Source organism: Pristiophorus japonicus, chromosome 11 (genome assembly GCF_044704955.1).
Source record: "Pristiophorus japonicus isolate sPriJap1 chromosome 11, sPriJap1.hap1, whole genome shotgun sequence".
Classification (NCBI taxonomy): domain Eukaryota; kingdom Metazoa; phylum Chordata; class Chondrichthyes; family Pristiophoridae; genus Pristiophorus; species Pristiophorus japonicus.
In genome coordinates, this window is record NC_091987.1 from 68703316 (window position 1) to 68729669 (window position 26354).

At 44.2% G+C, this 26354-nt stretch overlaps 1 protein-coding gene across 2 annotated transcripts in view; it reads left to right on the top strand.

The window, feature by feature from the left end:
* igsf3 (immunoglobulin superfamily, member 3) overlaps positions 1-26354 on the top strand; it is a 190545-nt gene that overhangs the window by 58826 nt on the left and 105365 nt on the right. The window contains exons 1-2 of one of the 2 annotated variants that reach the window (XM_070893491.1): positions 13673-13748; positions 21633-22010. In XM_070893491.1, the coding sequence (XP_070749592.1) occupies positions 21635-22010 (376 nt within the window). In that variant the 5' untranslated portion in view covers positions 13673-13748; positions 21633-21634. Of the gene's footprint in view, positions 1-13672; positions 13749-21632; positions 22011-26354 lie in introns of those variants that run through there. The other variant, XM_070893490.1, reaches the window with a different exon arrangement.

Genomic DNA, 26354 nt, shown 5'->3' on the forward strand with positions numbered 1-26354 from the left:
CAGATTCAGGTGAATTTATAATGGGGAGCAAAGAAATGGCAGACCAGTTGAACAAATACTTTGGTTCTGTCTTCACAAAGGAAGACACAAATAACCTTCCGGAAATACTAGGGGACTGAGGGTCTCGTGAGAAGGAGGAACTGAAGGAAATCTTTATTAGGCGGGAAATTGTTTGGGGGAAATTGATGGGATTGAAGGCCAATAAATCCCCAGGGCTTGATAGGCTGCATCCCAGAGTACTTAAGGAAGTAGCCCTAGAAATAGTGATGCATTGGTGATCATTTTCCAACAGTCTATCGACTCTGGATCAGTTCCTATGGACTAGAGGGTAGCTATTGTAACACCACTTTTTTAAAAAGGAAGGAGAGAGAAAACAGGGAATTATAGACCGGTTAGCCTGACATCAGTAGTGGGGAAAATGTTGGAATCAATTATTAAAGATGAAATAGCAGCGCATTTGGAAAGCAGTGACAGGATCGGTCCAAGTCAGCATGGATTTATGAAAGGGAAATCAAGCTTGACAAATCTTCTAGAATTTTTTGAGGATGTAACCAGTGGAGTGGACAAGGGAGAACCAGTGAATGTGGACTTTCGAAAGGCTTTTGACAATGTTCCACACAAGAGATTAGTGTGCAAAATTAAAGCACATGATATTGGGGGTAATGTACTGACATGGATAGAGAACTGGTTGGCAGACAGGAAGCAGAGAGTCAGGATTAACGGGTCCTTTTCTGAATGGCAGGCAGTGACTAGTGGGGTGCCGCAGGGCTCAGTGCTGGGACCCCAGCTATTTACAATATACATCAATGATTTGGATGAAGGAATTGAGTGTAATGTCTCCAAGTTTGCAGATGACACTAAGCTGGGTGGTGGTGTGAGCTGTGAGGGGGGCGCTAAGAGGCTGCAGGGTGACTTGGACAGGTTAGGTGAGTGGGCAAATGCATGGCAGATACAGTATAATCTGGATAAATGTGAGGTTATCCACTTTGATGGCAAAAACATGAAGGCAGAATATCATCTGAATGGCGGCAGATTAGGAAAAGGGGAGGTGCAATGAGGCCTGGGTGTCATGTTACATCAGTCACTGAAACATGCAGGTACATCAGGCGGCGAAGAAGGCAAATGGTATGTTGGCCATCATAGCTAGGAGATTTGAGTATAGGAGCAGAGAGGTCTTACTGCAGTTGTACAGGGCCTTGGTGAGGCCTCACCTGGAATATTGTGTTCACTTTTAGTCTCCTAATCTGAGGAAGGACGTTCTTGCTATTGAGGGATTGCGGCGAAGGTTCACCAGACTGATTCCCGGGATGGCAGGATTGACATATGAGGAGAGACTGGGTCGACTGGGCCTGTATTAATTGGAATTTAGAAGGATGAGAGGGGATCTCATAGAAACATATAAAATTCTGATGGGACTGGACAGGTTAGATGCGGGAAGAATGTTCCAGATGTTGGGGAAGTCGAGAACCAGGGGACACAGATAAAGGATAAGGGGTAAGCCATTTAGGACTGAGATGAGGAGAAACTTCTTCACTCAGAGAGTTGTTGACCTGTGGAATTCTCTACCGCTGAGTTGTTGATGCCAGTTCATTGGATATATTCAAGAGAGAGTTAGATATGGCCCTTATGGCTTAAGGGATCAAGGGGTATGGAGAGAAAGCAGGAAAGGGGTACTGAGGTGAATGATCAGCCATGATCTTATTGAATGGTGGTGCAGGCTCGAAGGACCGAATGGCCTCCTCCCGCACCTATTTTCTATGTTTCTATGTTATCAAAGGCCTTTTGAAAATCCAAATACACTACATCTACTGATTCTCCCTTATCTATTCTTATCAGTTACATTTTCAAAAAACTCCAGTAGGTTTGTCAAACATGATTTTCCTTTCATAAATCCATGTTGACTTTGTTTAATCCCGTTGATATTATCTAAGTGCGCTGTTATCACATCCTTTATAATAGACTCCGACATTTTCCCTACTACTGATGTCAGGCTAACCGGTCTATAGTTTTCCGTTTTCTCTCTTCCTTTTTTAAATTGTGGGGTTACATTTGCCACCCTCCAATCTGCAGGAACTGTTCCATAATCTATAGAATTTTGGAAGATGACAACCAATGCATCTTCTATTTTCATGGCTACCTCTTTTAGTACTCTGGGATGCAGATCATCAGGCCCTGGGGATTTATCTGCCTTCAGTCCCATTAGTTTCTCCAGCACTATTTTCTTACTACTTATCATTTCCTTTAATTCCTCTTGCTCACTAGACTCTTGGCTCCCTAACATTTCTGGGACGTTATTTGTGTCCTCTTCCGTGAAGACAGAACCGAAATATTTATTTAATTGTTCTGCCATTTCCTTGTTCCCCATTACACTCCTCCCATTTCTGTCTGTAAAGGACCTGCATTGGTGTTCACTAATCTTTTTTCTTTTTATGTACTTCTAGAAACTTTTGCAGTCGGTTTTTATGTTCCTTGCAAGTTTACTCTCATACTCTATTTTTCCCCTATTAATTAATCTCTTGGTCCTTTTTTGCTGAATTCTAAACTGCTCCCAATCCTCAGGCTTGCTACTTTTTCTGGCAACTTTGTATAACTCCTCTTTGGATCTAATACTATCCTTTCTTTTGTTAGCCATGGTTGGGACACTTTTCCTTTTGTGTTTTTACACCAGAAAGGAATGTATAACTGTTGCAATTCATACATTTGTTCCTTAAATATTAGCCATTGCATATCCACCATCATGCCTTTTAATGAATCTTCCCAATCTATCATAGCTAATTCATTCCTCATACCTTCATAGTTTCCTTTGTTTAGATTTAGGACCCTAGTTTCGGATTGGACTACTTCACTTTCCATCTTAATAAGAAATTCAATTACGTTATGGTCACTCTTCCCTAAAGGACCCTGCACAACAAGACTTTAATTAACCCCTTCTCATTACACAATCTAGTACCCAATCCAGGATAGCCTGTTCCCTAGTAGGCTGCTCAACATACTGGTCTAAAAAATCATCTCGTACACATTCCAGGAATACATCACCAGCAAAGAAAGAACTTATACTTATGAAGCATCTTTCACAACCGCAGGATGCCCCAAAGCACTTCACAGCCAATTAAGTATTTTTGAGGGGTAGTGACTGTTACAATGCGGGGAAACTCCATGGCTAATTTGCACACAGCAACATCCCAAATGACAACAGGAACCAGACAATACAAATAAAGAGGTCAGATGCTGCAAGACAACATTGGGGCAGATTTTCGGGTCTTCTGCACTCCCTTTTTTGCCCCCGAGCGGCAGCAACGGTGGAGGTTAGTTCTTCTGGGTGGGCGGTGAGCCTCCAGCGATCCCCAGCGATCCTCGGGTCCAGTTTTGCAGCGGTGCAGAGCAGCACTTCAGTAAGTGAGTTTTGACTCTTGCCTGACCTGTCCGCCCAGCAGCAGGTCCCACAGTGGGAAATCAGGCGGTGCAACGATAGCGACTGCAGAGAGGTAAATAATGGACTCCTAAGGTAAGTGCGATTGTTTTTTTTGCGATTTATGTTGTGGTGGCGTGGGCAATGTTTTGGGAATGTTTTCGTGGTTTTTTTTAAGTTTTTCTCTTTCTCCACAGGCGGTCTCTCGGAGCACTCCCAGCCCGGCTCTTTAGCTCGGGATTTTCCCATGCTAGCGCCCAAGAGAGGTGTCCAACACCTCCCTTAGCCCTGACTCAGGGCCCAGCTGCCCAATTTTACTTACTGAAGTGCAAACTGTTCCCGGGCGCAAACTTTACCGCCCCCACCGTCATTACCGCCCCAAAAACATCAAAGCCGAAAATCCAGCCTGATAAAATCAGAGATCAAATATAGCTAATCAGATACAGAAGTGGAGACATTGCAGATAGCCCATCGTGACAGCAGCCAGGCATCTTTAAGGTCTCCTCTTGCAATTCCTGGCCCTGAATTTGCTTCCTCTGGAGAATGGATATGCCCAATAGCAAGATACCATGTACAGCGGGCACCTGGCCACTCCATTCAGATGTAATCCTAAAGAAGAAATGTGTATTCATTGGGGAACGGCCCAATTGAGCCCACATTTGCTGCTCTGCTTGCTGCTAGCTCGGGCACAGGCCACAAAGGAAAATCAGTCCTGTAATGTTCTGAGTGACACACCTGTTTTTTTACAGATAAATGTATAAATGGGCAGCAGGCTTCTGTGTAAGAATCGCTGTTCTCAAAAGAATCCTATTGGTATTTGCACTCAGCCTGCTGACAATTGGCAGTGTTGCCAGATCAGCTAATTTATACAAGTTGCACATTTCCGTCAAGCATTTAAAATGAAGTATAATGTAGTTTTGATACAATGTAGAGCTTCCCTTACATTGTACTTACAACAAATAGCAAAAGAGTACACTTTTCAATATCCAAGTCATTGTTACTTTGTGCCTTTGGCAAATTAATAGCGATGTGATGAATTTGAAATCATTACTTCAGGTTCCAATTTCAGCACCTTCCATATGAGCAACGGTAAGGAGGGGTTTCTCTTGATGAATGAAGTCTGCAGCACTTTGTTCAGGATCAGATTAAAGTTACTAAATTCATCCATCCCAAAATACTGCCATCACTCCTGCTACCCGCTGCTGTACACCACTGCAGGTATCAGCAGAGCTTTTAATTGTTTTTTGGCTCACAAGTCAGGTTTTGAAATGTACTGGTCCTTATTCCCAAACTCTTCAGGCTTTGACTAGGTTCACAGGGCCTCAGTCGGATGTGCCAGTGTTTCAACGAAATTACTCAATTCACGCCAACTTTGAACAGATGGTCTGATTAAAAATAAAATATGCAAATGAGCGATCTTACTCTAATGAGCTTTTGTATTTCATCAATCTATAGCAAGCTCCAAAAGTTTATACAAATATTATTTTGTTCTCAGTTTTTAAACCCTGTAAACTGGTAAAGACTGTCAGGAAGTTGGGTTGGATCCTTTTGAAAATTCAATATTATTCATGCCTCTCACATGCTTCTAACCTATATTTGTAAAATAGATTTTCAATAAATTTTAATTCTGATTATGAAGGCTTGTTTTAAAGAGATTTGAAGAGATATTTTACAGAGTCTCTGAATATAAAAAATTCACTTTTAGAAGAGTTGGCACTTAGTGACAACCTCCTGCTCTCCCTCCATCCTCCCCCCCCCCCCCCCCCCCCCCACCGGATGACAAATGCCTCTAAAAGCTCAACACATTATCAGTTGAGAATTTGCAAGGCTTCCCAAAACTTTCTAAACAAAAGTATATTCCATGAGCACCAGAAATATTATTGATGCAAATCACTTGCATCTCCTCTCCTATGTATGATTTTTGAAGGAGGATTCCTCACCCCCCGCCCCCCCATACACACACACACATCACAGAACTTTCAATCTGGAAGCTGATTATTGACTCCTTGTATGTTTCAATGAGATCACCTCACATTTCCCAATCTCTCACCTTTTTAAAATAAATTCTGCTTTTCGATTCTTACTACCAAACTGAATAACCTCATATTTCCCCACATTATACTTCACCTTGTCTACTCACGTAACCTATTTATATCCCTTTGCAGACTCTTTGTGTCCTCCTCACAGCTTACTTTCCCACCTATCTTTGTATCATCAGCAAACTTGGATACATTGCACTTGGTCCCTTCATCTAAGTCATTAATATAGATTGTAAATAGCTGAGGCCCAAGCACTGATCCTTGCAGCACCCCACTAGTTATAAGAACATAAGAACATAAGAATTAGGAACAGGAGTAGGCCATCTAGCCCCTCGAGCCTGCTCCACCATTCAACAAGATCATGGCTGATCTGGCTGTGGACTCAGCTCCACTTACCTGCCCGCTCCCCGTAACCCTTAATTCCCTTATTGGTTAAAAATCTATCTGTGATTTGAATACATTCAATGAGCTAGCCTCAACTGCTTCCTTGGGCAGAGAATTCCACAGATTCACAACCTTGGGAGAAGAAATTCCTTCTCAATTCGGTTTTAAATTGGCTCCTCCGTATTTTGAGGCTGTGCCCCCTAGTTCTAGTCTCCCCGACCAGTGGAAACAACCTCTCTGCCTCTATCTTGTCTATCCCTTTCATTATTTTAAATGTTTCTATAAGATCACCCCTCATCCTTCTGAACTCCAACGAGTAAAGACCCAGTCTACACAATCTATCATCATAAGGTAACCCCCTCATCTCTGGAATCAGCCTAGTGAATCGTCTCTGTACCCCCTCCAAAGCTAGTATATCCTTCCTTAAGTGAGGTGACCAAAACTGCACACAGTACTCCAGGTACAGCCTCACCAATACCCTGTACAGTTGCAGCAGGACCTCCCTGCTTTTGTACTCCATCCCTCTCGCAATGAAGGCCAACATTCCATTCGCCTTCCTGATTACCTGCTGCACCTGCAAACTAACTTTTTGGGATTCATGCACAAGGACCCCCAGATCCCTCTGCACCGCAGCATGTTGTCATTTCTTCCCATTCAAATAATATTCCCTTTTACTGTTTTTTTCCCCCAAAGTGGATGACCTCACATTTTCCGACATTGTATTCCATCTGCCAAACCTTAGCCCATTCGCTTAACCTATCTAAATCTCTTTGCAGCCTCTCTCTGTCCATTTTCCCACTAATCTTTGTGTCATCTGCAAATTTTGTTACACTACACTCCGTCCCCTCTTCCAGGTCATCTCTGTATGTTGTAAACAGTTGTGGTCCCAGCACCGATCCCTGTGGCACACCACTAACCACCGATTTCCAACCCGAAAAGGACCTATTTATCCTGACTCTCTGCTTTCTGTTAGCCAACCAATTCTCGATCCATGCTAATACATTTCCTCTGACTCCGCGTACCTTTATCTTCTGCAGTAACCTTTTGTGTGGCACCTTATCGAATACCTTTTGAAAATCTAAATACACCACATCCATCGGTACACCTCTATCCACCATGCTCGTTATATCCTCAAAGAATTCCAGTAAATTAGTTCAACATGATTTCCCCTTCATGAATCCATGTTGCGTCTACTTGATTGCACTATTCCTATCTAGATGTCCCGCTATTTCTTCCTTAATGATAGCTTCAAGCATTTTCCCCACTACAGATGTTAAAATAACCAGCCTATAGTTACCTGCCTTTTGTCTGCCCCCTTTTTTAAACAGAGGCGTTACATTAGCTGTTTTCCAATCTGCTGGTACCTCCCCAGAGTCCAGAGAATTTTGGTAGATTATAACGAATGCATCTGCTATAACTTCCGCCATCTCTTTTAATACCCTGGGATAAATTTCATCAGGACCAGGGAACTTGTCTACCTTGAGTCCCATTAGCCTGTCCAGCACTACCCCCCCTAGTGATAGTGATTGTCTCAAGGTCCTCCCTTCCTACATTCCCGTGACCAGCAATTTTTGGCATGCTTTTTGTGTCTTCCACTGTGAAGACCGAAGCAAAATAATTGTTTAAGGTCTCAGCCATTTCCACATTTCCCATTATTAAATCCCCTTCTCATCTTCTAAGGGACCAACATTTATTTTAGTCACTCTCTTCAGGTTTTTTATATCGGTAAAAGCTTTTACTATCTGTTTTTATGTTTTGCGCAATTTTACTTTTGTAATCTATCTTTCCTTTCTTTATCGCTTTCTTAGTCATTATAGCCTGCCAACCTGAAAATTACCTATTTATTCCTACTCTCTAATATCTGTCCTTTAACCAAACTTCTATCCAATCTAATCTATTACCCCAACCCTATGAGCCCTTACCTTGTGTAACAACCTTTCATGTAGCACCTTATCGAATGCCTTTTGAAAATCCAAATATACTACATCCAATGGTTCCCCTTGATCGACCCTGCTAGTTACTGCCTCAAAAAACTCTAATAAATTTGTCAAACATGATTTCCCTTTCATACTGCCTGATCATATTATGATTTTCTTAGTGCCCTGTTGCCACTTCCTTAATAATGAGCATTTTCCTGACGACTGATGTCAGGCTAACTGGCATTAGCATTCAGGTAAGTTTTTTTTTAAACTTATTTTTTTGATGATGGTCCCAGCAGTCTCTTTAAGGGCCGCTGGTTAGGCCGCATGAAGACTTCGTTATGATGAGGCAGAATACCCCCACAGCGCAGCTCCATTTCAGAAGGGGTCTTGAAACAGGCATTCTGCCCTCTAGTTGCATATGCATAAAGGCTTAATACCTCTTTCTGGCATTTGACCTGGATGCCTATGCTTGAGCCTTTACCAATGCGGTGGACGGCACACTGCCACCTGCCATATTGGACACTTGGACACCAGTTTTACGCCTGTAAAACAGGTGTGATCTCAACAAACTTCTCGCCCATGAGTTTTCTAACACAAGGAACCATGAACACAAGAAGAAATTTGGCCCATCAAGCTTGTTCCTACAATTTCCCTATCTTGGGCACTAACCAGCCCATCATATCTCCTAACACCCTCAAAAGTAAATTCCAAAACATGCACAAAGAATTTATATAGGTTGGTGGAATTATATTCTATATAACATTATGGGGTAAATTTTACAATTTAGCACCACAGATGCGTTTTGCACATGATGGAAAATTGTGCAGGTTACGATCGGCCACTGTGACTACTATGCCCATGCTCCTGAGAAGCCATGTGTTAGACTATCGATCACCATTGGCCAAGCTGAAGTGAATGCATTCAAGGAGTCTTGGAAGCGTACGATCTGATGATGCAAGGATCGAAAAGGAAGTGGTGACTTGCATGCAGAGAGCAAGCATGTTCTTTGGTAGACTGTCCAAGCATGTCTGCAATGAGTGCAATATCAAAGTTGCCATTAATCTGAAGGTTAATGAGGCAGTTGTTCTTATCAATCTCCTGCATGGATGCAAAACACAGACACTCTCTATAGATGGCACACTCAATAACTAGAAAGGTTTCACCAAAGATGCATTTATACAGTGAAACTAAAACTCACATTCCAAATACTTTGTATTATGATGCCGGTAGTAGGGAATTTTACGATTGATGCGAGCTATCTGAGGGGAATATGCCAGTTCAATGTGGGTTTATTATGAAGTTCAAAATATACAGATATTTCAACAACCTGTACCCTGATGTAAATATGAAATAATGGTTCCCTTTATGATATTGGGAATTGTGATCAAAAGTAATCCCTGGAACATTTGGTGATGTACTGCTCAAAGGCCCAAACCATAGAGATCCCGGAGGGTCACGGGTTTGACCTGTAGTCTTTGCTAAGTTAGCCGCTCTCAGCCAGGGAGGCTGTAAATGGGGCCTCAGTGGGCCTCACGTCTTCCAATCTAGTGAGCAGCCAGGATTCCCACTCTTCGGCCAGAAATGTCACTGTCCGACAACCTGGCAGCAGGGGAGCCCTAGAACACATGGGGAACCCGGAAATTTCAGCAGTACGTCTGTCAGTGGTTTTTAACCCAGCCACTGCATTAGCATCTGATATCCGGGTTTCCCAACCAATTATCACAAGCAGGTGTGATGATGTCACACATGAGCCTATTTCAGCTGAACTATTTAAAGGGATCCTGTGAAGATAAAAGTTGAAGGATTATCCAGGTAGGGCAACAGAGGAAGAAACTCCATTAATGGAGTCCCAACGTGGCAAGGTTGCACCTCGCTTAAATGATGTGTCCCTCGAGCTGATGCTGAGTTCTGTAAGGGCCCACAGGGAGATTCTCTTCCCAAGCCGACTCCAGCCTGTAATTTATGCATCTGAGTCTGCTCACAGGTTTGTAGAGCTATTGCATTGTGAGTGGCTTAGCCAGTCATGTGATGTTTACAAGACTCAATAAAACCCCACTTCATCCATTCCTATCTGTCCAGGCACCTAAGGTGCATCTTCAGCATTCCGATTGCATTCTTTGAGGTCATGTGGCCTGTGATTGTGTTTGGGCTCCTAGCGGGTGTCATCAGCCACATCTTCAGGGAGTAGCCCTTGTCCCCAAGGAGCCAGCCGTTAACTCTGCTTTGAGATCCGACGAGCTCTGAGAATGTGGACTTGCAAAGGATGAAAACATCATGGCAGCTGCTTGGGAATCTTGCACACACCTCCATGATCTTTTTGTGGTAGCATACAAGCTGAACATTGATGAACTGGAAGCCCTTGCGGTATATGAAGACTCCAGGTTGATATGGGGGTGCTTTGATTGGCACATTTGTGCTATCGTTGACTCCCAGGACCCGTGGGAAGCCAGCCCGAGCCGTAAAGCTGAGCGACTGCTCATTCGGACCGGCCACTAAGATTTGGATCACAGATCATACACTGATTACCCAAAAGGGTTCAGGAGTCATAGGTTGTTTTAGTAAGGAGCGGTAGCTCAAATGTAATCAAATAGCACACGCAATCAGAATAGACATAGTAGACACACAACCATGACAAGCAGCTGGTATCGGTCCCGAACAGACAGCTGGTATACGCGAACAGCTCTTCTCTCCACTTTGTGCTAAAAGCTCTTTCGATATATCTCTTTTATTCTATTTTTAGAGATGGGCCTGGGGTAGATTATGGACAGGACTATCTAACCTGTAAGGGCTCTTCCTAAACCAAGGTGCCCAATGGTATGTCGAGTTCTTTGTCTCAACTTTCAGATGAAAGCCCTCCCCCATCCCATGAGATAATTCCTTTGCTTATCTCTTGTTTGGACCTCTGGTTTCCTTCTCTTGGGCAGTTTGTTTATCTCCGGTGAAGGCCTATTCATGTGTTATGCCCTTGTAAATGAGCTCTCTGTGAAAATCTTTATCGGTCATGATTAAAATAGTTCTGTGTCATCAGTTCATCCTGGCTGCCTGAGCTAGGTAAACCAATTTCATTTACAATTCACAATTTCTTCCAATTCATGATTTCTTACACGACATCATTTGCAGAGTGCACATAATTGCCGGCCCCGGCAAACATGGCATCGGTCACCTGAGTGATGCATTTGTGGGCAGCAATTTGCGAGATTCTGCAGATCCTTGGAAGGAGCCAGAGGCAAAGAAATTGAAGGTGATGGTGACTTTGACAACTACTGGCAAAGCGTTCCCAGGAGGTCTTCTTCCAGGAGGCTGCAAATGTTTGCGACCACCTGACTGATAGCTTGAACCTCCTAAGGCACTGGTGTTCCGACATGTCCAGGAAGCTGCTCCTCTGTGTTGGGAGTATCGCCTCCTGCGATCGCCCTGTGCTCATCCCCTCTCCCCTGTGGAGCGGCAGGTCAGTGCAGAAAAGGCTGCTGCTGTTCCTGCTGCTGCTCATCTTGGTCTTCATCTGAAGTCCAAGGTAAAGCTGCATAAGCAGCACCCATGCTGAACTGAGGCTTGTCAGATGGAAAGTGTAGATCAGACTCACAAAAATCCAAGGTAGCAGAAATTACCTCCAAAGTAATGAAAGCACACTCTCGGAACAAGTCCTGTCAGCAAAAGCTTTTGGGCTGGATTTTTGTTTTTTGTGATTTCGGGACGGTCATGGCAACGGGGCGGTCTTGATACCGCCTGGAAAAAGTTTGTGCCCTCGTCTGCAAAATTCGGGAAAAAATGAGGTTCCATAATCGGGGGCACAAAATCAGGTGTTTTTGCGCCCCAGCTGAAAATCACGGCATTAAATAAGTTCGAATAATGAGCTGGACAAGGTTGTGCAAATGCCCTGATTGTTGTTGATTACACTTGTAAATAGTTTCTTTGATTTAATGCACTTCATTGTTGGTCAGTGCCCTGCAACATAAAGTTATCTATTGTATGGTTTCCTTTTGGTGAGGGGAGTCTTTATTCCTTCGTTGCAGTACAATGTCTGTTTGATCCTTTGCCATTGGTGTCTTGTGTCTCATTCCAACGTTCACCGGAGATGTGCCTTTATGGGGAGGGGACACAGCGTGTCCAGTATTAGCTGCATCCCTCACTTTCCTCCATTTAGGAGAACCGGTCCATTGTGAGCTGGCGACGTATGACTCTTGGTCCGGCAGCATCTCCACGCTGCCTCCTCCATGGATGGTGTGGCTATCCAATGGGGGCTTCGCCAGGCTCCTCTTCATCGTCCTCCTCCCCCTGAGGTGGACCTGCAATCCCCACTGGCAATTCCTGGCCCCTCATGATGGCCAAGCTGTGCAACATGCAGCACACCACAATGTATTCGGAAACCTGTTGAGGGGAGTATTGAAGGCTGTCTCCAGAGCGGTCCAGGCATCGGTTTGCCTGTAGGAGATGGCATATCTCTGTCCGCACTTCCTTTCGGAAGCACATTCTTCTCACACACTGCTCCTCAGAGAGTTGGAGGTATGAGCATTGGTGCCTGTAAACCCATGGGGGGTAAGCCCTCCTCCTCAGCCGTCTTCGGTCTCTCCTCATCCATGGTCCAGTATGGCCAAGAGCCCTTCTTCTATCTTAATGCTGCCTAGCAATAGCATGCAGCATGATACGCTGGCGAACAAGTAATTCCCCCCTTTAAATCTCTGACTGAAGTTGTAAGGACACTGTAATGGCAGATAAAACTGCTGCTTTCAAGTCGGAGCTTCACGCAGCGTGCTGTGCGCAACCATTGCAGTCAATGTGACCTGCGATGTAGGATCGTCCTCCCTCCATTTAAATACGCCGCAAATACCACCTGCTGCATCCTGGGGACGCCTGGTTTTTCAGACATTTCTTGGGGCGGTGTTTAATGGGACGTTGGGGCCGAAATTTGCATCGGAGCACTAACAGAGCATTGCACGACGATTGACGCCATGATCTCAGTGGAACTAGAGGGCGGGGCAGTAAGTTTTTGCACCGCTGCAAACCTTGAGTCGAATTTGCCGGCCGGGTGGTAAAAGCTGGACACCTGCTGTAATGCCTAGAAAACACCCTTTACCGCCCCTCTGGGGTGCTAACTGAGGCGCAAGCCAGCCGAAAATCCAGCCCTATCACTTCGGCAGAAAGCAAGTGTGAGGTCTGAGTACTTATAGGATTGTTTGCCTGTTATTTGGTCAGCTCCCACAATTCATGCTGCCATCTCGTCTTGCTTTCACTGGCGAGTTCCAGGAAGCCCGGAAAACCTGTGCACTCAGAGTTAAAGCTCAAATCTGCAGTTAAAACAGCTCTTAATTGCCCCTTCACATCTTTTAATTGCCAACCTGCCTCTCCCGTGGGAATGTCTCGCGCACAACTAAAAGCGCTTCAGTGAAAAACGGAAGTTGGCGGGTTCCCTGGCCCGCTGTCCATTTCATCTCTTTTAACCACCCGCCCGCTCCCAAACACACTCATTTTATTAAAGTAAAAATACCCCCCCCCCGCCCCATCACAATCCACTGCTGCAGGAATGAGGAATGTGCAGGACGGGGTCAAGCTCTGCCATGATGTCAGTAATCCCTATCTACTATAGGAAGAATGTTCACATGGGTGAGACACTGCAGTGCTGTGAGTGACCTTGGAACGCAACCCCCCCTCCCCCAGTATGAGACGAGGAGAGACAATTGCAAGAATAAATAGAATCAAGTTGAAGGGAAATGATTGCTATCAGAACTGTCAAGAGAGCTCAGGTGGGGAGAACAGCTTTGCTAATAACGTAACTTTTGGGGGCACGGACCAGGAATATTTAATTCTTGCCGGCTGATTTATTTGTTTATTTCAACAGTTTCAAATAGTGAGCTTGATGTGTTTCTTCAATCAATCCTGTAATAAATTTATAGTTCTGTCTAGCTTTGGAGGATGCAGGATGAATAACGACTTGAGTGTTTATTTAAGCAATAACAAGTCACCAAGGATTGACTGCACACAGCAATAAATGTTCAGGTGCCGTGAAATGATTCTCGATGTCTTCTTTGGTATTGTGCTTTGTGCAGCTGTATTCATATTTGTAACTTGGAAAAAGAGGGAATAAAATGAGTGGCATATCAGCAAGCTGCATGGGAATGGAAATATATTTATGGTTTTCTTTTTTGAGTAAGGTTTCTACATATAATTCCTGTAAAATAAAATGTGAATTTGGTAGCAGTTAACTCTTTCCTTTGAAATTCATGTTGAGGAAATAACTAAAACGTCTGATAAAAATTTAACCTAGAAACATGAGTCTATATACCCTGCTCGGGCTCGGCCTGACACTTTGATTCACAGCACTGTCTGCAAACCCAAAATCACCTCAGTCCCCAACCCTGAATCATCCCAATCCCCAGACCCTGAATCACCTCGGCCCCTGAATCACTCAGTCCCCAGATCCTGAATCACCTCAATTCCCAGACCCTGAATCACCTCAATTCCCAGACTCTGAATCACCTCAATTCCCAGACTCTGAATCACCTCAGTCCCCAGATCCTGAATCACCTCAATTCCCAGACCCTGAATCACCTCAATTCCCAGACTCTGAATCACCTCAGTCCCCAGACCCTGAATCACCTCAATTCCCAGACCCTGAATCACCTCAATTCCCAGACTCTGAATCACCTCAGTCCCCAGACCCTGAATCACCTCAATTCCCAGACCCCGAATCACTCAATTCCCAGCCCCTGAATCACCTCAATGCCCAGACCCTGAATCACCTCAATTCCCAGCCCCTGAATCACCTTAATCCCCAGACCCTGAATCACCTTAATCCCCAGCCCCTGAATCACCTCAATTCCCAGCCCCTGAATCACCTCAATTCCCAGCCCGTGAATCACCTCAATCCCCGGACCCTGAATCACCTCAATCCCCAGCCCCTGAATCACCTCAATCCCCAGCCCCTGAATCACCTCAATCCCCAGACCCTGAGTCACCTCAATCCCCAGATCCTGACTCACCTCGGCCCCAGACCCTGAATCACTCAATCCCCAGACCCTGAATCACCTCGGCCCCAGACCCTGAATCATCTTGTCCCAGACCTTGAATCACCTCGGCCCCAGACCTTGAATCACCTCGGCCCCAGACCCTGAATCACTTCAATCCCCAGACCTCGCTCAGGCTCACCCTGACTCTCTGATTCACATCACCTGAAGCCCAGACCCTGCTTGGGCCAATCCCAACACCGTGATTCACATCCCCTCAGCCTCAGAACAATTCAGGATGCCACTCTTTTTTAAATTGCCTTTTTCCCTTTTACCCTTTCTTTGCTATCTCCACATCATGCACCACCATAAGCAAAGAATCAGTGAGCCATCGCGCATTGTAAATACCTGAAATTTTAATGTTAATTAAAGGAAGGATTTAAAATGTAGGTTCCCAGAATAAGAGTTGAAGCTATTAGTTCCCCATTGACTCCTCTCACCTTTTTCGGTTTGTGATCTGTTTTATTAGCACGAATAAAATTATCTTTTCATATTTGGGCACTGTCAGTCCATGTGGAGAGCTGCTTCTATTTACACTATTAATCAATGGAGGACTCCTTTTTTGTCTCATGCACACATGTAGTTCCTGAAAACACTCTTTAATTGTTGTCTGTGTAGCCTGCCGTTTAGAAAATTCCAACCGTGATGTTGATAGAGACAGGAGAGTAAGTGGAAACGTCAGACATTTGTTATCATGCATTCCTCACTAAAGCTCCTGTGAATGCTCAGTGAGTTTGGCCAATGAATAGCAGAGCTACACAGGCCTATTTGATCCTCATCTGAACTAATTTGTGATGCATTTACACCTCAAGTTTTCACACTGACTCCACTTCTGCAGTGTCAATTGGATATTAAGGCCCAAATTGACTTGGATGCAAAATTGAATGAGACACCCTCCTCCATGGAGTCTCGCTCTGCTTAACCCTGACTTTACATTTAAGCTGTATTTCTAATTGTAGTGTCAGTGCAAAGCGAAACCAGTTATAACTAGAAATCAGGCAGTTGTAGTGCGAATGCACCCATGGCAGATTTCAGCCAGGGTTGATGTAAGGATATTGTAATGACTCAAGAGTCTTGTTACTGTAAACGGCCTCGGGTGCAAACCTGATCCAACTTTATTTGCGCCCAAAGTACCCGCGTGACATAGTACCCATGCTTATATATCTGTGACTGCGCACATGCGCATACAGCCCAATGACCTCCAACAGTGGCGCCCTCTGGTGACCCCAAGCATCAATACATAACAACATCCCCCTTTCAAGATCTTAATAATAGTCTCTTTACAAATTAATACGGTCTGGGACTTCCTGCTCACGGGTTGATCGTCTCAGTTCAACTTTAGTTCTGCTCGCATGTTCTGAGTCAGTTGTGACTGAAGACTGAGTAATAGATCTGATGGGAGTGGTAATGACCGCATCAGAGACTGATGGTCCAGGTTCAGTAATGACAGCAGAGTCCTATGATGAATGAACAGTGGTTGGTTGGTCACTGACTGCATCTTCCTCAAATGGTTCCAGTTCATCTGTGTGCTGCAGTTTGACCTGATCAACATGTTTCCTGCATGTTTGCCCATTCTTGAGCATGACAATAAACACTCTGTTACCCTCCTTGGCTGTAACAGTACCGGCAATCCACTTTGGACCTTGACCATAGTTCAATACATAAGCCGGATCGTTGACAGAGATGTCATGTGGCATTGCTGACTTTGACGTCTGTTTTCAACACGATCATTTAAATCAGGATGAACAAGAGAAAGCTTAGTCTTGAGATTTCTCTTCATCAGCAGTTCAGCAGGGGAAACCCCAGTAAGCGTATGAGGTCCTGTCCTGTAACTGAGCAATATACATGACAAACGAGTCTGCAATGAACCCTGAGTTACACGTTTCATACTTTGCTTGATCATTTGAACAGCATGCTCTGCTTGACCATTAGAAGCAGGTTTGAATGGAGCTGACCTCACGTCTAATACCATTGAGTTTCATGAACTCCTGAAACTCAAGACTTGTGAAGCAAAATCCGTTGTTGCTCACAACAATATCAGGCAATAGTAGCTGTAGATGTACTGGATGACATAATACATTCTATTCAATTTGAATATGCATCCACCACAACAAAAATCATCTTTCCCAGGAAAGGGCCTGCTGAATCGATGTGGATCCTCGACCATGGTTTAGATGGCCATGACCAAAGACTCAGTGGAGATTCCGCTGGTACTTTACGTAGCTGCATGCAAGTATTGCACTGATGCACACCTGATTCCAGATCAGAGTCAATTCCAGGCCACCATACATGAGACCTAGCAATGGCTTTCATCATGACAATACCGGGATGAGTGCTATGTAGTTCACGTCCAAATTTCTCTCTCTCTTTCTTAGGCATGATGACACGATTACCTCACAGTAAACAATCTGACTGAATGGGCAGCTCATCTTTGCGACGATTGTGTGGTTTAGTCTCATCACACATCTCCATAGGTATTGCAGACCAATCACCATTGAGGACACAACATTTCACAACTGATAAAATAGGGTCATGACTGGTCCAGATCCTAACTTGTTGAGCAGTGACAGGAGTTCCTTCACTCTCAAAAGCATCCATTACTAACAGTAGATCTGCAAGTTGAGGCATCTCCATCTCAGGTGTGGGCAAAGGCATCAGCACAATTCTCAGTACCAGGTCTATGACAAATAACATAATCATAGGCAGACAATGTCAACACCCACCTTTGAATATGGGATGATGTCTTGGTAATAATACCTTTGTTTTCTGAAAACAATGAAATGAGTGGCTTGTGATCCGTTTTGAGCTCAAAATGAAGACCAAATAGGTACTGATGCATCTTCTTGAACCCATACACACAGGTCAAAGTTTTTTCTACCATGCTGTGAGTTCTTTCCGCTTTTGACAAACTTCTCGAAGCATACGCAACAGGTTGTAGCTTACCCAACTCATTTGCTTGTTGGAGTACACAGCCAACCCCATATGATGAAGCATCACAGGCCAAAACAAGACGCTTACATGGATCATAATGAACAAGCAACTTGGTTGAACAGAGCAGGTTCTTAGCTTTCTCAAAGGCTCGATCTTGAGACACAGCCCAGACCCAGTTGTCGCCTTTTCTGAGTAGCATGTGCAGTGGCTCTAGTAAAGTGCCCAGTCTGGGTAAGAAATTATCGAAGTAGTTGAGCAGCCCAAGAAATGAACACAGCTCCGTCACATTCTAAGGCCTGGGTGCATTTTTGATGGCATTGGTTTTTGACTCTGTAGGCCTGATGCCATCAGCAGCAATCTTCCTCCCCAGGAATTCAACTTCAGGTGCCATGAAAACTTTCGAACATTTCAGCCTGACGAAATTGTCATCTTTGTCCAGACGATGTAGGACTTCTGCAAGATTATTCAGATGTTCAGCAGTGTCGCAACCTGTGACCAGAATGTCATCTTGAAACACAACAGTTCTAGGAACAGACTTCAGTAGACTCTCCATATTCCTTTGAAATATGGCTGCAGCCGAATGAATTCCAAAAGGACACCTGTTGTAGACAAAAAGTCCCACTGCACTGCAAATCACCGGTATGAGTTCCTTAGTGTAGGTATGCAACTTGGCATTGACTGGACTCAGCTTAGGCTTCACAGCCTCAGTGTCACACAGCTTGTCGAATGTCCTTTGGCTCATTATTGACTGACTCGCACCTGTGTCCAGCTCCATTGATACAGGCACACCATTCAGCTTCACATTAACAATTATCAGCTGGATCTTTGCCAAGAACGAATACAGACCATACACTTCCTCCTCGGGTTGTGTATCCGGGCCAGCACTGGACTGGTCATCATCAACAATGTGATGAGCAGCAGCATGCTTGCTCAGTTGTGGGCACATTCTCTGAAGATGCCCCACTTTCGAACAGCCAATACAGGCGTATTGTTTAAACCGACACTGATGAGGCCAATGATTGCCCCCACAACGCCAATAGGGTGAAGTCAGATTCGTACCACTTGCCGGACTCTGAGCAGCTACAGGTTTCATATAAGCAGTCGAGTAGGCCCTGCCATAAGCAGCTCTGCCAGAAGACAACACAATCTTGTTTACAGTACCTGCCGTAGAGCTGCGTCTCTTCAATGATATCTGTCTCAAATTATCATCAGTCGTCATGCATGCCTGGGCAGTCGCGAAAGCCTTTCTCAAATCCAGCTTCTCTTCGGCCAATAACTTTCGGAGAATTACATCATGGTTGATGCCTATCACGAAGAAATCTCGCAACATGTCTTCCAACATGTTCCTGAACTTACACGGCTCAGCAAGACGTCGTAGGTCGACGACGAATCCAGACATATCCTGGCCCTCAGCACGAACATGCATATAGAAGCGATAGCTTGAGATGATGATCCCCTCTTTTGGCTTAAGATGGTCACACACTAAAGCACACAAATCCTCGTACTCTTTGTCCGTTGGATGTAAAGGCGAGAGAAGGTTCTTCATGAGGCCATAAATTTTCAGACCACAAACGGTGAGGAAAACCGCCCTGCGCCGAACTGCGTCAGCCTCTCCCTCCATTTTGTTGGCCACGAAATACTGATCCAGACGGTCGATAAAATCCGCCCAATCCTCACCCTCAATCAGTCTCTCCAGAATTCCAATAGTGCCCATTGTACATGCGAAGGTTTTTAAGTTACTTCATCGCCAAATGTAATGACTCAAGAGTCTTGTTATTGTAAACGGCCTCAGTTGTAAAGCTGATCCAACTTTATTTGCGCCCAAAGTACCCGTGTGACATAGTACCCGTGCTGAGATACCAGTGACCGCGCAAAGAACCCAATGACCTCCGACAGTGGCGCCCTCTGGTATCTGGTGACCCCAAGCATCAATACATAACAGATATCACAAATGATGAAAGGTCATCGACCTCTGTTTCTCTCTCCACAGATGCTGCCTGACCTGCTGAGTATTTCCAGCATTCTCTGGCCTTAATACCCTTTGTTTTTGAAGGGTGCGGGTGTGTGAGAGACAACGGGAGAGTGAGACTGGTTAGGACAGGATTGAACTTGGCTGCAGTGCTGCCCACGGTCAACGTTCAGAGTGACGGTTCACACATGAATAACAATCATCATCATCATCATAGGTAGTCCCTCGGAGTCGAGGAAGACTTGCTTCCACACTAAAAGCAAGTTTTCAGGTGGCTGAAGAATCCAATGCGGGATCTACAGCCTCTCACAGGTGGGAAAGACAGTGGTTGAAGGAAAGGTGGGTGGAGAGCCTAGTTTGCCGCACACTCCTTCCACTGCCTGCGCTTGATTTCTGCATGCTCTCGGTAACGAGACTCCAGGTGCTCAGCACCCTCCCAGATGCTTCTCCTCCACTTTGGGCGGTCTTGGACCAGGGATTCCCAGGTGCTGGTGGGGATGTTGCACTTTATCAAGGAGGCTTTGAGAGTGTCCTTGAAGTATTTCCTCTGCCCAGCTGGAGCTCACTTGCCGTGACGAAGCTCCAAGTAGAGCGCTTGTTTTGGGAGTCTCGTGTCGAGCATGCGGACGCACTGCAGCAAGGTGAAGAGAGAGGAGAAAATTGGCCAGAGGCAAAAAAAAGTGTCTTCCTCACCACCTTTTAAGTCAACTACTTGAAGACAGAACATGATATTAGATTGAAGTAATATTTACATCAAGTCAAAACTGTGCGTCACTCATGAAGTTTGAATAGGTGGAATTTGACATCGAATTGTTTTTTTTAAAAAGCCTGCATCAAAATTTGTACAGGGGATTTTCCCAATCATCTGCCATAACTTTACCAGAAGATCCATGGAAACCCCAGACAAACAATGGAAACCCCACAGAAATTCAGCCACAATGTTCTTACTGTCATCTTCACCAAGTTGATCATCATGTAATAGGGCACCATTTCTCCTTTTAATAAAATAACAGCTACCTCAATCTGATTAAGTGAGCTCAGATCCATGGCACAAAGTTACACAAAATAAAACTTCAATTTTCAACATATTGGAAGTCTACCTTTTAAAGCAGCACTTCATATACTTCTATTGGTTTATCAATTATTGTGATAAAATAGTCTTAAATCCAAAAAATAAATGTTTTATGCTAGCTGATTTCTAGTTAAGATCAGTTCAGTGTACTTGTTAAAAATCATAATCCTATCTCTCCAATGACTTAGTAGTAAGTGCATCATCATCATAAGCAGTCCCTCGAAATCGAGGAAGACTTGCTTCCACTCTAAAAGTGAGTTCTTAGGTGACTGAACAGTCCAATACAGGAATTACAGTCTCTGTCACAGGTGGGACAGACAGTCGTTGAAGGAAAGGGTGGGTGGGACTGATTTGCCGCACACTCCTTCCGCTGCCAGCGCTTGTTTCCTGCATGCTCTCGGCGATGAAACTCGAGATGCTCAGCACCCTCCCAGATGCACTTCCTCCACTTAGGGCGGTCTTTAGCCAGGGACTCCCAGGTGTCAGTGGGGATGTTGCATTTTATCAAGGAGGCTTTGAGGGTGTCCTTGAAACATGGTAAGTGCACTCCGGGTGTGGCATCAAACTGTACAGAGCAGAAGTTCCAGCTTCCTAACCTGTGCAGTTAGGTGACCTTAGCCGGGACTCCATGCAGAACACTACAGCTAGCCTTATGTCACTGGGTTATGGAAGAAAATTTCTAGATTGGCATTTGAAGAATGTCCCGTTGGCAAGGTCTCAGATGGTGGTTGATGTTGACGGAGTCCTATCTCAACAAGAATCAGTGCCATTAGGAGAGAAGAGAAAATTGGGGTGGGGGAGAGAGAGGGGTGAGGGGAAGGGAAGCAGAATTCTGATTTAAGTGTTTGGATTGTGTGTTTTTGAGAAATATCCTGTCTTCTAACTATATAAATTCATTTTTGCAGGCATGTGTGCTGCTCAAAGACATGTCCAGGTCCAGGAAGGCCCCCTGGTCAGAGCCGAAGGATACCACATAACTGTTTGGTGCAACGTGTCCGGGTACTCGGGTTCCACACAGCAGAACTTTGAGTGGTCAATCTATCTGCCTTCTGCACCTGAAAGACAAATCCAGATAGTCAGCACGAATGACCCTGACTACCCCTACGCTGTGTATGAAAGCAGAGTACGGAATAGGGAGGTCTACGTTGAGAGAATTGATGGGGACTCAGTACTGTTGCACATTACCAATCTACAACTGGGAGATACAGGGGAATACGAGTGTCACACTCCTAACACAGAAGCAACCTACTGGGGATCCTACAATGCCAAGGGGAATCTGACAGGTTAGTGTTTCTTGGCTTTACAGTGATTGCCTCCGTTAATGTGGTGTTCAGCATGTATTTACAGGGTAATATCAAATGTGCAACATTCCCTTTGATGAAGCCACAGTTTTTTAATAGCATTGCCAGGCTGTAATTATTTGACAGAAGTTTAAAGTATATCGAGATGTAAGTTTTTATGTTGAAGGTAGTTTAAAATGATACTTTGCAGGCTGACAGACTTAAACTTAATTTGACTGAATTTTTCCATTAGTAGTAGCATTGTAGTATCTCATTAACGGACCTTTAACTGACTATTAAAGTAGGTTTCTGTTTATTGACAGTATCTGTACTCAAGCTTCAGCAAAATAGAAATTATGAGCAGGCTTCTCTTTCAAACTGATCCCAGTTGTGATATATTATTCAAAACAATTGGTTGCAGTCGTATTTCGCGTGTCAGGACTCTGAATAATGTGTTTCATCTGGCACCATTTTTACAGAAGGTGTCTCTAATGAGAAAAACATGCAGTGAAGAAAATGTAATGTTAGAAAAATGCATTTCAGTATCGCATAGCTGCACACTTGAAAAATCTCCATTTGTGTACTATTATCCATGAGTTTAATTCAGTCCGAATAGTGCGTTTTGCATCTGGGTTGAATGGATTTGTACTCCCATTCTACACCATTGGTTTCCTTCCAGTGTGAAAGTTTGATGCTTCACATATTTGGATCATTCTCTTCAGGTTATCCCTCGGAGCTTTTAAATTTCAGTCCACGAGGAAGAACTGTTCTCAGAGCAGGCTTCCCTCAACTCCCAAGGATCATGATATTGAAGCAGTTCCACCATATCAGCAGTTCCAGTTAGTATGGTGGAACCAGGAGAAGAACCAACTGTCATGTGATCCTGTGGCTTTCTACCTCAGCAAAGCCTCGTGATAAAGCAAGTTTCAGGAAGCCCAAGACTCCACATGTTCACAGCATTAATGCAGACTCATTCCCTCCGCTTCATATACACACTGAAACAAGATTACTAATTCTTTGTGGTATACATAGTACATACACCGCAAAGCTCTGCCCATTTGTACCTGAATTTGATAAATGGAGTTGTGAAACTGGCGTAGTACCCTGATTTTTAAGGAACTTTAACGTCTGTTTCTGCTGCATGCTCTGGATAGCTAAATGTTGCCTGAGCCAAAATGGTGTTTGACACATTTCAAAAAATTACTTTTAGGTACATAAGAACATAAGAACATAAGAAATAGGAGCATGAGTAGGCCACCTGGCCCCTTGAGCCTGCTCCGCCATTTAATAAGATCATGGCTGATCTGATCATGGACTCAGCTCCACTTCCCTGCCCTCTCCCCATAACTCTTTATTCCCTTATCGCTCAAAAATCTGTCTTATCTCCGCCTTAAATATATTCAATGACCCAGTCTCCACAGCTCTCTGGGACAGAGAATTCCATAGATTTACAACCCTCTGAGAGAAAAAAAATCCTCCTCATCTCAGTTCCAAATGGGCGGTCCCTTACTCTATGTCCCCTAGTTTTAGTTTCGGCTATGGGTGGAAATATCCTCTCTGCATACACTTTGTCGAGCCCCCTAATTATCTTATATGTTTCGACAAGATCACCTCTTATTCTTCTGAACTCCAATGTGTATAGGCCCAACCCACTCAACATATCTTCATAAGTCAACCCCCTCATCTCCAGAATCAACCTACTGAACCTTCTCTGAACAGCCTCCAATGCAAGAATATCCTTTCTTAAAGACCAACTGGTCCATCCAACCTGTTCGCACAGTTGTGATGCCAAGGCATTACAATATATACACTCCCCACTACACCTGAAAGCCATGTAATCTCCTGGGACGCTGGTGGATTACAGAAAAAAATGTGAAAAATTCCTCTCCGTCCTCCCTTTAGAGGATCATAACTAGTCCAGGAGGCCACTCTGGCCTTGATTAATGTTATATAATGCCAACTCTTATAGAAACACCTTATTTCATCTAAAGTATTTTTAGCCTTATATAGCTTGACCCTTGGTCTTCCCTAATCTATTTAGTTGACACAAACTGACAGTACAAACCAATCTAGTCCCTTCATCATCTTATAAACCTCAATCAGATCATCCCTAAGTCTATGCCTCTCAAGTGTAGAAACCCAGCTCTTTAAGCCTATGTTGGTAACTAAGGTGCTTTAAATTGGGAACTAATCTTGCGGCCCTCCTCTGCATCCTTTTCAAAGCCACCATGTGAGGAGACCAAAGTTGGCATAGTATTGTAACTAAGGCCTAACCAAAGGTCTTGTACAAGGACAAAATGGTATGTTTTGTAATGTATTGTCCTGTAAATAGAGGATGTAACAAGCAGGGTGGATAATAGGAAACCAGTGGATGTAGTGTATTTGGATTTCTAAAAGGCATTCGTTAAGGTGCCACATAAAAGGTTACTGCACAGAAAAAGAGCTCACGGTGTTGGAGGTAATATATTAGCATGGATAGAGGATTGGCTAACTAAGAGAGAGCTGGGATAAATGGGTAATTTTCAGGTTGGCAAACTGTAACTAATGGGGCGCCACAGGGATCAATGCTCCTATTTCTTATGTTCGTAAACCTCAACTATTTACAATCTATATTAATGACTTGGATGAAGAGACGGAGTGTATTGTAGCCAAATTTGCTGACGATACAAAGATAGGTGGGCAAGGAAGTAGTGAGGAGGACACAAAGAGTCTGCAAAGGGATATAGATATGTTAAGTGAGTGGGCAAAATTTTTGCAGATGGAGTAATAGGGAAAATGTGAGGTTATCCACTTGGGTAGGAAAACTAAAAGAGCAAATTATTATTTAAATGGAGAGAGATTACAAAATGCTGCAGTACAGGGGGATCTGAGGGTCCTTGTACATGAAACGTAAAATGTTAGCATGAAAGTACAGCAAGTAATTAGGAAGGCAAATGGAATGTTGGCCTTTATTGCAAGGGGGGATGGAGTATAATAGTAGGGAAGTCTTGTTAGAACTGTACAGGGTATTGGTGAGACCAAACCCAGAGTACTACGTACGGTTTTGGTCTCCTTATTTAAGGAGGAATATACTTGCATTGGAGGCAGTTCAGAGAAGGTTCACTAGGTTGATTCCTGGGATGAAGGGGTTGTCTTATAAGGAAATGTTGAGCAGGTTATGCCTGTACTCATTGGAGTTTAGAAGAATGAGAGGTGATCTTATTGAAACATATAAAGTTCTGAGGGGCTTTGACAGGATAGATGCTGAGAGGATGTTGCCCCTCGAGCCTGCTCCGCCATTCAATAAGATCATGGCTGATCTGATCATGATGCAGGACATTCTGAAATGGGAGGGAGAACAGCCAGTTGTCGTGGTGCACATTGGTACCAACGACATAGGTAAAAAAAGGGATGAGGTCCTACGAAACGAATTTAAGGAGCTAGGAGCTAAATTAAAAAGTAGGACCTCAAAAGTAGTAATCTCGGGATTGCTACCAGTGCCACGTGATAGTCAGAGTAGGAATCGCAGGATAGCGCAGATGAATACGTGGCTTGAGCAGTGGTGCAGCAGGGAGGGATTCAAATTCCTGGGGCATTGGGACCGGTTCTGGGGGATGTGGGACCAGTACAAACCGGACGGTCTGCACCTGGGCAGGACCGGAACCAATGTCCTAGGGGGAGTGTTTGCTAGTGCTGTTGGGGAGGATTTAAACTAATATGGCAGGGGGATGGGAACCAATGCAGGGAGACAGAGGGAAACAAAAAGGAGACAAAAGCAAAAGACAGAAAGGAGATGAGGAAAAGTGGAGGGCAGAGAAACCCAAGGCAAAGAACAAAAAGGGCCACTGTACAGCAAAATTCTAAAAGGACAAAGGGTGTTAATAAAACAAGCCTGAAGGCTTTGTGTCTTAATGCAAGGAGTATCCGCAATAAGGTGGATGAATTAATTGTTCAAATAGATGTTAACAAATATGATGTGATTGGGATTACGGAGACGTGGCTCCAGGATGATCAGGGCTGGGAACTCAACATTCAGGGGTATTCAACATTCAGGAAGGATAGAATAAAAGGAAAAGGAGGTGGGGTAGCATTGCTGGTTAAAGAGGAGATTAATGCAATAGTTAGGAAAGACATTAGCTTGGATGATGTGGAATCTATATGGGTAGAGCTGCAGAACACCAAAGGGCAAAAAACGTTAGTAGGAGTTGTGTACAGACCTCCAAACAGTAATAGGGATGTTGGGGAGGGCATCAAACAGGAAATTAGGGGTGCATGCAATAAAGGTGTAGCAGTTATAATGGGTGACTTTAATATGCACATAGATTGGGCTAGCCAAACTGGAAGCAATACGGTGGAGGAGGATTTCCT